This window comes from Dendrobates tinctorius, unplaced genomic scaffold (genome assembly GCF_039654945.1).
Source record: "Dendrobates tinctorius isolate UK_male_01 unplaced genomic scaffold, ASM3965494v1 ptg000056l, whole genome shotgun sequence".
NCBI classification, from domain to species: Eukaryota; Metazoa; Chordata; class Amphibia; order Anura; family Dendrobatidae; genus Dendrobates; species Dendrobates tinctorius.
In genome coordinates, this window is record NW_027361724.1 from 6,321,619 (window position 1) to 6,334,803 (window position 13,185).

At 33.0% G+C, this 13,185-nt stretch overlaps 1 protein-coding gene across 1 annotated transcript in view; it reads right to left on the bottom strand.

The window, feature by feature from the left end:
• The window catches only part of TTN (titin), a 295,687-nt gene that overhangs the window by 109,081 nt on the left and 173,421 nt on the right, over positions 1–13,185 (bottom strand). The window contains exons 184-220 of the mRNA XM_073577613.1: positions 12,456–12,533; positions 12,292–12,372; positions 12,107–12,184; positions 11,586–11,666; positions 11,399–11,476; positions 11,227–11,307; positions 11,042–11,116; positions 10,867–10,947; positions 10,678–10,755; positions 10,517–10,585; positions 10,335–10,412; positions 9,980–10,057; positions 9,808–9,888; positions 9,621–9,698; positions 9,452–9,532; positions 9,265–9,342; positions 9,092–9,172; positions 8,733–8,813; positions 8,553–8,633; positions 8,381–8,461; positions 8,195–8,272; positions 8,013–8,093; positions 7,211–7,297; positions 7,055–7,132; positions 6,881–6,958; positions 6,234–6,299; positions 5,999–6,085; positions 5,711–5,791; positions 5,560–5,625; positions 5,373–5,468; positions 4,366–4,437; positions 3,905–3,973; positions 3,421–3,504; positions 2,799–2,903; positions 2,472–2,555; positions 2,063–2,125; positions 1,080–1,154 (exon numbers count right to left, since the gene is read on the bottom strand). Of these exons, the coding sequence (XP_073433714.1) occupies positions 1,080–1,154; positions 2,063–2,125; positions 2,472–2,555; positions 2,799–2,903; positions 3,421–3,504; positions 3,905–3,973; positions 4,366–4,437; positions 5,373–5,468; positions 5,560–5,625; positions 5,711–5,791; positions 5,999–6,085; positions 6,234–6,299; positions 6,881–6,958; positions 7,055–7,132; positions 7,211–7,297; positions 8,013–8,093; positions 8,195–8,272; positions 8,381–8,461; positions 8,553–8,633; positions 8,733–8,813; positions 9,092–9,172; positions 9,265–9,342; positions 9,452–9,532; positions 9,621–9,698; positions 9,808–9,888; positions 9,980–10,057; positions 10,335–10,412; positions 10,517–10,585; positions 10,678–10,755; positions 10,867–10,947; positions 11,042–11,116; positions 11,227–11,307; positions 11,399–11,476; positions 11,586–11,666; positions 12,107–12,184; positions 12,292–12,372; positions 12,456–12,533 (2,928 nt within the window). The remainder of the gene's footprint in view (positions 1–1,079; positions 1,155–2,062; positions 2,126–2,471; positions 2,556–2,798; positions 2,904–3,420; positions 3,505–3,904; positions 3,974–4,365; positions 4,438–5,372; positions 5,469–5,559; positions 5,626–5,710; positions 5,792–5,998; positions 6,086–6,233; positions 6,300–6,880; positions 6,959–7,054; positions 7,133–7,210; positions 7,298–8,012; positions 8,094–8,194; positions 8,273–8,380; positions 8,462–8,552; positions 8,634–8,732; positions 8,814–9,091; positions 9,173–9,264; positions 9,343–9,451; positions 9,533–9,620; positions 9,699–9,807; positions 9,889–9,979; positions 10,058–10,334; positions 10,413–10,516; positions 10,586–10,677; positions 10,756–10,866; positions 10,948–11,041; positions 11,117–11,226; positions 11,308–11,398; positions 11,477–11,585; positions 11,667–12,106; positions 12,185–12,291; positions 12,373–12,455; positions 12,534–13,185) is intronic.

Below are 13,185 nucleotides of genomic sequence, written 5' to 3' on the forward strand. Positions count from 1 at the left end.
TTTTTGGCTATTTTAGCTATACTTGAAGTATCTTTTTCTTTTAACCTTTTCTCCTTTTTACCAGGTATTATTTTTTGTTTTGGTGTTTCTTGCTCTTCAACTGTAAAGTCTTCTTCTACAAAGTTAGCTGGTTTAGAATCTTTGACAATGATGTCAAGCTTTTTAAATTTATCCTTAGCTTTCCTTTTAACATCTTTCTGTAAAATGGTAGATGGCTCTTCATACTCCTCCTCCTCCTGCTCCACATCCTCCTCATCCTCAGAAAATTCCTCTGAATATTCAATGATTTCTTCTGACTTCTCATCTTCAGAAGTCTTGTGTCTTGGAGTGACTTGGATTTTATCTTTTTTATAAGAAATAGTTCTCTCGACTTCAACTGTTTCTACATGTAGTCGTTCTGTTTTAAAACTTACATCTTCTTCAATTGGAATTACACTGTCACCAGGTAAAAATGGAACTCTTCGAACTGCTTCTACTTTGCTTTCTTCAGACAGCATTTTACCTTTTTGCTTTATCTTTATAGTAGCAGCAGGTTTCTCTGTGACTGCAAAGGTTTCATATTTAAGTCACAAATCAAGACCCAAGAGCCAAGAACAATTCATAAGATATCATACACGTAACTACCACACAAAGGACACGAGTAAAGAAATCTCACAATTACATTTTTTGCAGACACAGGACAAAGGCAAGAAACACAAAATCATAAAAAAAGCACACAGAAACACTAACCAATGATATTGATATTTAAAACAAAAGTAATTAACACAAACGTAATAATTAACAAGGTAATTATACTTCTAAACTATCAACACAAACAATTAATATAAACACTCATTTGCTAATAAGTTAGAGCATCTAGCAATAATTAATAGCACTATTATCATAAGAAGTTTTTTTATAATATATTTCTATAACTGACTTGTGTACTATTTGTGACTATGTGTATCCAAACAATAGATTATTAGCAAATATTTGTGTAATTTAAAATTTCTGTAATTGAAGAGTTGTTAATATTATGTTATTTTATTTATCTGACACTCCAAAAAACCAGCAAACATCCATCCACATAATAAATGTACCTGTCTTCTTCCCAACCACTGGAGCTGTGACTGGTGCTGTAACGGCAGCATCATCTCCTCTTGGTGATGGAACCGCTGTAGGGTAAAATGTATTTAATATTTTTTATGCTGTAAGAAAAAGGCACTGCAATAGAGTTCAATGTTGTGAACTCTTTAAGAAAGTTTTGGGCTTGTCAAACACTTAAAGGGAATCTGTTACCCCTTTTTTGGCCTTTCAGCTGCCGGCATAGACATCGGGGGCTTATCTACAGCATTCTCTAATGCTGTAGATAAGCCTCCGATGTAACCTGAAAGAGAAGAAAAACATGTTATATTATAATCACGGAGGTGGCCGGTCCGGTCCGATGGGTGTCGCCGGCCTGTCCGGCGCCTCCCTTCTTCATGTGATGACGTCCTCTTCTCCCGTCCTGTAATAGCTCCGGCGCAGGTGCACTGTTCTGCCCTGTTGAGGGCAGAGAAGAGTCTTGCAGTGCGCAAGCGTCGGGAGAGGTCTGGCGCCTGCGCACTGCAGAATTCTGCTCTGCCCGCAACAGGGCAGAGCAATGCACCTGTGCCTGCACCATTGCAGGATGGGAGAAGAGGATGTCATCACAAGAAGAAGGGAGGCGCCGGACCGGACCGCAACACCCATTGGACCGGACCGCCCACCTCAGTGAGTATAATATAACGTGTTTTTCTTCTCTTTCAGGTTACATCAGAGGCTTATATACAGCATTACAGAATGCTGTAGATAAGCCCACAATGTCTATGCCGGTAGCTAATAGGGGAAAAAAAGGGTGACAGATTTCCTTTAAGTACGGTATGTGTTTTGACCTTATAAAATAGTTAACATGAAAATTAAATATGGTCAATTAGCATAAAATTGATAGTTGAATCAACATTATCTAAATATTTATGTTCTGAGTACTTGTATTGTAAATATACAAAATACATTAATTGCTAGAAATTTTTATGGATAGCCATTTTGTAACAATTTTTCCTACCTTCCAGAGGTGAAGGCACTTTTGGTGGTGAGGACACTGGAGAAGTCTTTGCTTTTTCTGGAACTTTAAACACATTATCATTGGTTAATTAAAATTCATACTCTAAACATTTATTTTGATTGAAGTGTTAAAGAAGCAAAAAATCTTAAATATGAAATATACAACGATTAGTAAAAAAAGATTATTATTAAGGTTAAAGTTAGGAGTAAACATTTTTTACATTATAATTATATATTCAAAAGAAGATTTAAAAGATGCATTATTGAAGTTGATTTTTTCTTGAAGTGTAAAAAGATGGTTAAATCCACAGGGTCAGAGTGCATTTTCTTAATTAGGAAATTGTTAAGTCATCAAAGTATAATGATTAAAGCTAATTGTCCAGTTAGAAGAGAATCCCAAATGCATGTACCTTTAGCAGCTTCAGGTTCTGGTTTTGCTTCTTTTTTCACACTTGGCGTTACCTCTGGTAACTTTTTCTTCTGGGCTTCCGGAACTTAAAAATAGTATGGAAGTTTTACAAATAAGACCGATGTAGTTACTTTATTCAAAAAGTTTTCTTAGTGGTGGAAGATTGATATGTAAGTAATGAAGACACGCCGACACTAAGTAACATTCTAAAGATCCATTTAAGATGTACGGTATTTAAAATACATTACAAGACAAAAAAGTCAACGCAACAAATTACAATACACTACATTTAACATTTGTCACTAATTAGATACATTATGCTGGCTACCTTCTGGTGTTTTAATCTTTTCTACAGCAGGCTCAGGTTTTTTCAGCTTCTCTGCTTCTTTTACTACAGGAGGCTCTTCAGCTTCCTTTTTGGCTGGTTTTAAAACTTCAAGACAGAGAAATTTGTTTTTTTACTCTATGGTGCTTAAGATGTGGACATATAAAGAAAAACTCAAACTGGAACGTAACATATAAAGCATTTGGAAGCATATAAAGCAAAAAACGTATTTAAATTTAAAAATACAAAGGACAGACAATTGCACAATGATTCAGCAATGAGTTACAAAAAAGTTGATTTTTTTTATTTTGTAAAATCTACAATAGAATTATTTCAGGAAGCTTCATCATATAAAGAGAATGGCAACTTGTTATCTTTCCAAAAATATTGCAGTTAGCTATTATTTTACCAGTGATAAGTCCTAATGTTAAAGAAATGTAATAGTGTAAATTTCAAATATTTCATTTACTTTAAAGCAAAGCCAATTTTATTATTAAATCTTGTTAGATGTATTATAGCTGACTAGTTGAGAAGAATTCAATTCCACAGCTTTGTTACCCCATTCAGCAGTTAACTACAATGATATAATGCTTTAGTAGCAAGATTCCACTAAGTTCAACGGTACCTTTTTTAAAACTAACTTCTTCTTTTTTGGGAGGTGTAATCTCAGGTTTAGGTTTACGGATAAATTTCTTTTCAGGTTCAGGTACTTCAAAAAGATACAATTTCATTTCTCAATCTTAGCGACTCAAATGAATTTGCCACTTGTGTATGTTTTCTTGTATAAATTATTGGTTCGTGGTAATATATCCTATGTATATTTCTGTGCATAACTAATATATTTTAAGTCTTTTACAGTAATAAACACTAGTACACTATGCCCTAAATGAACTACTATTAAACTAATTTAATTTGTGAACTTTTGGACTATACAAGTGCCAATGTGTTGAAATATGACTAATAAAACAGATAATACGACATGAAAGAAAACAACAACATAAAAAAATATGTAAAGAAGTAAGGCATTTTCTTTTATACATAGGAACATAAATAACAGTAGCTAGGCATTTATCGAACTCTTCTGTATCTAGTGTGAAGAGTTATTATACCTTTTCCTGGTTCTACTTTCTCGGGTGCAGCTGGTTTTTCAGGTAAAATCTTCTTTTTGTCTTCTGGAGCTTTGAAGAAAATAATAGGATATTTACTGATCTGGTTATTCTGACAATCAGATCTGCTATATTAATTAGAAAAACCTGCTGTAAGGCAATATAAGAGTATTAGCAATGTGCATGGCAAATAAGTTTTTTTAAAGAACGATAAGGAACTTAATTTGATGATATGACACCAAATGTTTAATGAAAAATAAAATGATAAATGGTATGATGGTTCCCAATGATTAAAAAAATAACAAAATGCCTGGATGACATGAAACATTTATGAACAGAAACAGGTTAAAAAGGCATATGAACTTAAAATAAAATGTGAACACCATGCTAAACTTGCTTCATATCTGTGATGATGAACAAGAATGGATATAGCAATATGCTGTGATCACAAACATTCCTAATACCTTTTAAATCTCTTGTCTCCTCCTTTATCAAGGGAGAAGGTGTCTCAATAGTGCTCTCCTCAGAAGCATACTCTTTAAAGAACAGGATTAACGGGAAAATTAATCCACATTTAGTACAAGTTTTTTGTGCATAGAGCAACAAAGAAAATTGATAACAAGACAAACAAAACATAAGACAACAAGATATACAAGACAGTGACAAATGAAAAAAATTAAAGATTTTAAAAGAGAGTACTTCTTCTTAAAGAAACACTGAACTCAATGGTAGAGATTAGGTGAGTTTGTTTTTACAGGGAACCTGTCACCACTTTTCTGTTCTACCAGCTAAAAATGTAATTCTATTCAGTGTCAGCTATGCATTCCCTAAATAGTTATGTAACCCCTTGACTCCCCAAGTATCACCCATAAAAACCTTTATTTCTCCCACAATGTATGTCAATAGTGTCCGTCCGGTCCGATGGGCATGGCTTCGATTCATTCACTCCACCCCTCTCCTCATCTGCTGTACACAGTCTTTGATCTGAATAGCGCAGATTGCTGTGAGATATCACGCCTGAGCAGTTAAACAGTTTCTCGCATGTGCGCAGTATGCTTTTCCCAAGTGCGCACAAAGCAGAAAAGCAGAAGGGCGCATGACCGGATGGACCCTATTAGCATACATCGTGGGAGAAATAAAAAGGTTTCTATCGGTGATATATGGGGAGTCAGGGGTTACACAACTATTTAGAGAATGCATAACTGATACTGAATAAAATTATATTTTTAGCTGGAAGGACAGAAAAGTGGTGAGGTGACAGGTTCCCTTCAAATGTTATTCTAAATGTTACTTCAAAATATTTTCTCTTTAAACCTGTTTACAATCTATACACTAGAAGTTTCGTTTTGCTTTTTAATCCATTGCATGAATTATAATTTAATTTATTTTTAGGGCTAAAACAAAAAAGGAATGATGGGATGATTTGAGAAGTGAAATGATGGATGGTTATGATGGATACATTTAGCTATACCTTCACTTTCTAGTTCGAACTCTTCTTCTTCCTCTTCAGATAAATATACAGGTGATTCCTCTGGTGTTGTAATTGTTTTTTGAAAAACCTCTGGCACTTTGAAAATATTACAGTTAAACATATTAGGCTACTGTTTTTAATAGTCATTATTTCAATGTAAAACAGTAACAGGATTGAATAAAATTACCTGTTAAAGGAGGAGCTTTAATGTATGGTTTCTCCTCTGACACAGGCATCTTACTTTCAGTTGGCACTTTAAGAGATATTTAGATTTCTTGAATAATTTGTGGATCTATTCAACAATTTTTTTTGCATATGTTTCATTCTAATTTATATACCTGAATCGGGAACAACTGCTCTTTTAGAGATTTGGACCGATGTTTTCTCTTCAACAACTTTTTTCTGCTTTGCTTCCACCACTTTAAAGATAACGATAACGATTTTAATAATATTTTTATATTGATTTAAATGACTTTTTTTTATAAAGTTGTTATTTAATAATGGGGGACTTCAAACTATTCAGAAAGCCTCTTAATGTTTTTTTAATCCATAACTTGGACAATAAAAAGTTTTGTAATGTAAAAATCTGTACAATCCGTAAAAAGGTAAACATAAAATGAATATACCTTTTATAGGAGGTGCTACATCTTTTTTAAGAACTGTAGCAGGTTTTTTGTCTTCGATTACAGGTTTCTTTGATAACACAGCAGGTTCTTAAAAGATATTAATAAGACATAAGTGTTTTCAAAAAGACAGAAGGAAACAAAGTAACAAACACAAAATACAAAGAGGTTATTTTTCCTGATCAGACATTTATAACATAGTAAGAAATTATAAAGTAAACAAAGGACATTTATGTACCTTCCACTTGTGGAAGAATCTCTTGTTTAGATTCAACCCCTGGCTTGGGCTTTGTAACTACTTTCACTAGTTGTAAAGATATTAGTCTTACTTCAGTGCACAGAGCACACAACACATATAAAGACACCTAAACAAGCATTTCATTATGAATATATACCTGCAGCAGGACCTGCGGCTTCTTTTTTGGGAACTGGAAGAACTTTTTTCTCTTCAATAACCTCTCTCTTACTTGTAGGTATAGTAGACATGGGTTCTTTAAAGATATTAGTTTGGCATTAATACTTTCTGGAAAGTATGTATAGTTCACATAATACATACATATTCATGTAGTGACAAAATAATATACCTTCTGAAGGTGACTTCACTTCTTTTTTAGGAATTACAATGGAAGCTTTTTCTTTCGGAGTTACTTTCTTCGGCAATTCTACTGCTTTAAGGACAATAATTTCAAATTAGAGAGTAACTATTGCTAAATTTCCTCAGTTTTCAACATTGGAAAGATTATAACAGGTTCAAAGTGACATAGAGGTTTAAGCATTAGTTTATTTCTCTGTAGGTGAAAGAGTTTTTAATGTCTTTCTTGGTTGGGTTTTAGATGTTAGAACCTAAAAATGAACTATAATTGGGAAGATGACACATCGATATACCTTTCTCTGTGTAAGCATCTTCTTCTAAAGAATCAGGAATGGTTAGCTTGTCTTCGAATGTCAACTCATTTGGAAACACTTAAAAGATATTAGTTTTAAGTTAGAATCGGAGCAGCCAGTTTTTTTGAATTTTGTAATTTGGCATAAGACTAAAACCATAGTTATCTTATATACCTTCTTCTTTGGACAATATAAGTTTCTTGGTAACACTTGGCTTGTCTTCAGATGGTGATCGTTTTGTAAAATCCATAGCTTTAAAGATATTAGTTTATTTTTAATATTACTGTTAATAAATTGGCAGCTGCATGTTATAGTCACAAATCCTAATACCTTTTGCGTGGCTTTCAACATCTTTTTTAGATTGTTGCACAGTCCATGACTCTTCTTCATGTGGAAGACTTTTTGACACTGGCATTTCTTTAAAGATATTAAGTTTGTATTAGTATATTTCCTTAAATAACTAAACCCAAGTAAAATTACTAAAATAGAATACCAATATTGATATTCTACTTTCAAGATGACACTTGAGATCGCTAATATTTAAATGTTCAGCACTCTGCATCTTGTCTTCTGGAGTCAATTCTGTAAAGACCTCTACTTCTAAAGATATTAGTTTAGTATTAGTAAAATAAAATTCAAATAATATTTATGGACCAATGCTAATGCAAAAGAATCAAAATACCTTCGACGTAGGTATCACCTCTTCTTGTTGTAGCAATCAGTATTTTTTCATCATGAATCTGTCTTTTTTGTGATTCTGTCACTGAAGATATTAGTTTACAATTAGTAATTTGCTTTTGTTATAGGTTTTCAGAGTTTGTGACTAGAAATGGATGTATGGTAAATGCATCATGATAATTGTAGAATACAAACTTATGCCACTTCCTTGTACTAATATATTGTATTTCAACTTCTCACTATTCTCTATTTGTTTTTAAGATATGTGCTGTTAACATTCTTGCTAATATCCAGAAGCAGACTTACATATATATTTACAAGCATATTGCATTCAGCCACCAAAATGGTCTTGAGAAGAGTGAGTAGTTGAAAGAAAAGGTTTTCGTTACATATTTTTTTAATTAAGACATTAATGGTATGTGGGATGACATTTACATATGATTTCTGATAGTACCTGGCTTATGAAGGCCAACTTCTGTTTTGGGAACAGTACTTTCTGGATGTTCCAGAGGGATGACTTTTTCTTGAGTCACAACTAATTTAAGTGTATTAAAATACAAATATAATTTACTTTAGAATATTTTTTGGTGACTGATATGATTACATTATGAAATATTCTATTGTATTGCCATTTACCTTCTACTTTGGAAATATCTTCTCTTGTAGTTACAGTAATTTTAGGCTTGTCTTCAGTTTTAGATCTCTTTGTAATATCTAATGAACAAGATGATAACTAAAAATTGGTATTTTAATTTTAGGGGATATTTTTCAGTTGTTGAATTAATAATTACTGTGGATGCTATGTTTCATAACATATAGTACCTTCTTTTTGAAGCCTGATTTCATTTTTAGGCTTAGTTGTTTGTGGCATCTCCTGAGGGCTCGATGTTTCCTTGGTCTCAACTACATTAAATATATTAAAATATAATACTTTTACTATAAAATATAGTTGGGTGATTTATATGGGTACATTAAAATAGGTATTGTGTTTTACCTTCCAATTTGGAAGTATCTTCTCTCTTAGTTACAGTAATATTTGGCTGGTCTTCAGTTACAGATCTCTTTGTAATATCTACTGAAGAAGATAGTAGCTAAAAATTAGTATATTGTTTGTTTAGTGAATATTTTTCCATTAATGATAAAAGGAGATGGTATGTTCTATAATAAATAGTACCTTCTTTGTGAAGGCTGCTTTCCATTTTAGGTATAGTCATTTGTTGCATCTCCTGAGGAATTCTTGCTTCTTTGGTCTCAACTAATTTAAACATATTAGAAACAAATATCTTACTATAAACCATACCTTGGTGATTAATATGGTTACAGTAAAAAAGGATAATATGTTTTAACTTCCACTTTGGAAGTGTCTTCTCTTTTAGTTACAGTAATGTTTGGCTGTTCTTCAGAAACAGATCTCATTGTGATATCTATTGAACAAGATTTTAGCTAAAATTTAGAACTTAAACTTTTTGTTTAATATTTTTCAGTTGATTAATTAATGGTTAATGTAGACAGTAGGTTTCTAAAATATAGTACCTTCTTTATGAAGGCCCGTTCCCATTTTAGGTTGAGTTGTTTGCGGCAGCTTCTCAGGAATCAGTTTTTTCTTTGTCTCAACTAATTTAAATAGGTTAAAGTATAATAATTTTACTGTAGACTATAATTTGATGATTTGCATTGTTACCGTTAAAAAATATATTGCGTTTTACCTTCCACTTTGAAAGTATCTTCTCCCTTAGCTACAGTAATTTTTGGCTTGTCTTCAGTGATTGATCTCTTTGTGATATCTATTGAACAAGATGTTAGCTAAAAATTAGCATTTGATTTTTTAGTGAATATTTTTCAGTTGATAAACTAATAGCTACTCTGGATGAAATGTTTTAAAAGATATAGTACCTTCTTTTTGAAAGCCAGTTTCTTTTTTAGGTTTAGATGTTTGTGGCAGCTCATCAGGGTTCAGTCTTTCCTTTGTCTCAACTAATTTAAATAGGTTAAAATAAAATAATTTTATTGTAGACTATAATTTGATGGTATGGTTACCGTTAAAAAAGATATTGTGTTTTACCTTCCACTTTGGAAGTATCTTCTCCCTTAGATACAGTAATTTTTGGCTTGTCTTCAATGATAGATCTCTTTGTGATATCTATTGAACAAGATATTAGCTAAAAGTTAGCATCTGTTTTTTAAGTGAATATTTTTCAGTTGATAAACTAATAGTTACTGTGGATGAAATGTTTAATAAGATATAGTACCTTCTTTTTGAAGGCCAGTTTCTTTTTTAGGTTTAGTTATTTGTGACATCTCCTGAGGGATTGGTCTTTCCTTGGTTTTCACTAATTTAAATATATTAAAGTATAAAACTTTTTTGTAGCTCATACATGTGGTGATTTATATGGCTACAGTAAAATGGATATCGCTTTTTACCTTCCAATTTGGAAGCATCTTCTTCCTTAGTTAAAGTAATTTTTGTCTTGTCTTCAGTGACAGCTCTCTTTGAGATATCTATTGAGCAAAATAGTGGCTAAAAATTAGTATTTTTTTAGTAAATATTTTTCAGCTGATTAACTAACTGTTACTTTGGCTAATATATTTTATAAGCTATAGTTCTTTCTTTATGAAGGCCATTTTCTTTTTTAGGTTTAATTGGCTGTGGCATCTGCTGAGGGATCGGTCTTTCCTTAAACTCAACTAATATAAATAGATTAAAATATAATTATTTTAGCATAGACTATATTTGGGTGATTTATATGGCTACAGTAAAAAAAATATTGTGTTTTACCTTCCACTTTGGAAGTATCTCCTCTTTCAATTACAGTAATGTTTGGCTTGTCTTCAGTGATAGATCTTTTGGTGATATCTATTGAACAAGATGTTAGCTAAAAATTAGTATTTTTTTAGCAAATATTTCTCAGCTGATGAAGTAATGGTTACTGTGGATAATATGTTTATAGCATAGAGTACCTTCATTATGAAGGCCATTTTCTTTTATTGTTTGTGTCATGTCAGGGATCAATCTTTCCTTGGTCTCAACTAATTTAAATATAATAAAATATAAATATTTTACGATAGGCCACACTTGTATTGATTTTTATGGTTACAGTAAAACAGATATTATGGTTTACCTTCAACGTTGGAAGTCTCTTCTCTCTTAGTTAAAATTATTTTTGGCTTATCTTCAGTGATAGATGTCTTTGTGATATCTATTGAACAACAAAGTGGCTAAAAATTAGCATTTTGTTTTTCTTAGTAAATATTTTTTAGTTGCCGAATTAATGGTTAATGTAGATGGTATGTTTTATAATAAATAGTACCGTCTCTATGAAGGCCAGTTTCTTTTTGAGGCTTAGCTGTTTGTGGCATCTCCTTGGTGAGCTGTCTTTCTTTGGTCTTAACTATTTTAAATAGGTTAAAATATAATTATTTTATTATAGACTATGTTGGAATGATTTTCATAGTTAGAGTAAATAAATAAATATATTGCTCTACCTTCCACTTTGGAAGTATCTTCTTTCTTTACAGTAATTTTTGGCTTGTCTTCAGTGATAGATCTCTTTGGAATATCTATTGAACAAGATATTAGCTAAAAATTAGTATTTAACTTGTTTAGTGTATATTTTTCAGCTGATAAATTATTAGTAACTGTGGATGGTAGGATTTATAATATATTATACCTTCTTTGTGAAGGCCAGTTTGCTTTTTAGACTTAGCTGTTTGTGGCATCTCCTGAGGGATCGGTTTCTCCTTCACTTCCACTAATTTAAGCATATTAAATATAAATATTTTAATATAGACCACACTTTTGGTGTTTTAAATGAGTATAATAAATAAGATATTGTGTTTTACCTTCCACTTTGGAAGTATCTTCGCTCTTAGGTACAGTAATTTTTGGCTTCTCTTCAATGATAGATCTCTTTGTAATATCTATTGAACAAGATGTTAGCTAAAAATTAGTACTTGATTTGTTTGTTAATATTTTTCAGTTGCTGAATTAATAGTCGCTGTCGATGATGTGCTATATAACATATAATACCTTCCTTATAAAGACCAGTTTCTTTTTTAGATTTAGTTGTTTGTGGAATCTCATGAGGAATCAGTCTTTCCTTGGTTTCCACTAATTTAAGTATATTAAATACAAATATTTTACTATAGACCACATTTTTGGTGAGTTATATGGTTTCAATAAAACAGATATGTTGTTTTACTTCCAACTTTGGAAGTATCTTCTTTCCTAGTTAAAGCTACTTCTGGCATGTCTTCAGTCATAGATCGTTTTGTGATTTCTATTGCAAAACATAGTTGCTAAACATTGGTATTTTATTTTTCTTAGTAAATATTGTTCAGTTGATGAATTGATAGTTAATGTGGGATGGTGAGTTTTATAATATATAGAACCTTCTTATGAATATCAGTTTCTTTTCTAGGCTTAGATATTTGTGTCGTCTCCTGAGGGATCAATCTCTCCTTGGTCTCAACTAATTTAAATATAATTATTTTATTATAGATTATAGTTGGGTGAATTATATGGTTACAGTAAAAGAGATAGTGTTTTACCTTCCACTTTGGAAGTATCTTCTATCTGAGGTACAGTAATTTTTGGCTTGTCTTCACTGATAGATCTCTTTGTGATATCTATTGAACAAGATGTTAGCTAAAAATCAGTATTTCATTTTAGTCAACAGCTTTCAGTCGATGAATTAATGGTCATTGTGGAAGGTAGGTTTAATAATGTATAGTACCTTCTTTATGAAGGCTGGTTTCTTTTTTAGGCTTAATTGTTTGTGGCACCTCCTGAAGGATTGGTCTTTCCTTGGTCTCAGCTAATTTACAAAGATTAAAAAGTAATTTTGCTATGGGCACTTTATGATTTATATGGCTACAGTAAAAAAATATTGTGTTTTACCTTCCAACTTGGAAGTATCTTCTGTCTTAGTTAAAGTAATTTTTGGCTTTTCTTCAGTGATTGATCTCTTTGTAATGTCTATTAAGAAGATGTTAGCTAAAATTAGTTTTTGATTTTGTATTGAATATTTTTCAGCTGATGAACTATTGGTTACTGTGGATGATATGTTTTATAAGATATACCATATTTTTCGGACCATAAGACGCACTTTTTTCCCCAAAAATTTTTGGGGAAAGTGGGGGGTGCGTCTTATGGTTGCAATGTACTTACATCCGTCCATGGCTGGTGGCTGGTGTGGGTGCCACGGGGCTCTGTGGTGCAGTGGTGGCAGCGGGCTATGCTCCGGTGCAGGTGTAGCGGCTCTCTGTGCTCTGTGGGGGCTCTGCCGGCATTTCCTTGAAGCCCGGAGGCTGCCGCACATCCGTTGCTGGCTGCTGCCATGTTGCAGTGGCCTCCGGGAACATGGACGCCGGGAAGATGGCCGCTGGTCCGGGGACGGCGCATGCGCGAGATCTCGGGGGACAAGATCTCGTTGCCGAGATTTGAATCTCGTCTCCCAAGATCTTGGGACGAGATCTGAACCTGCGCATGTGCCGTCCCCGGACCGGCGGCCATCTTCCCGACGTCCATGTTCCCGGAGGCCACCGCAACATGGTAGCAGCCAGCAACGGATGTGCGGGGGCCTCCGGGCTTTGAGGAAATGCTGGCAGAGCCGCCACCCCTGCACTGG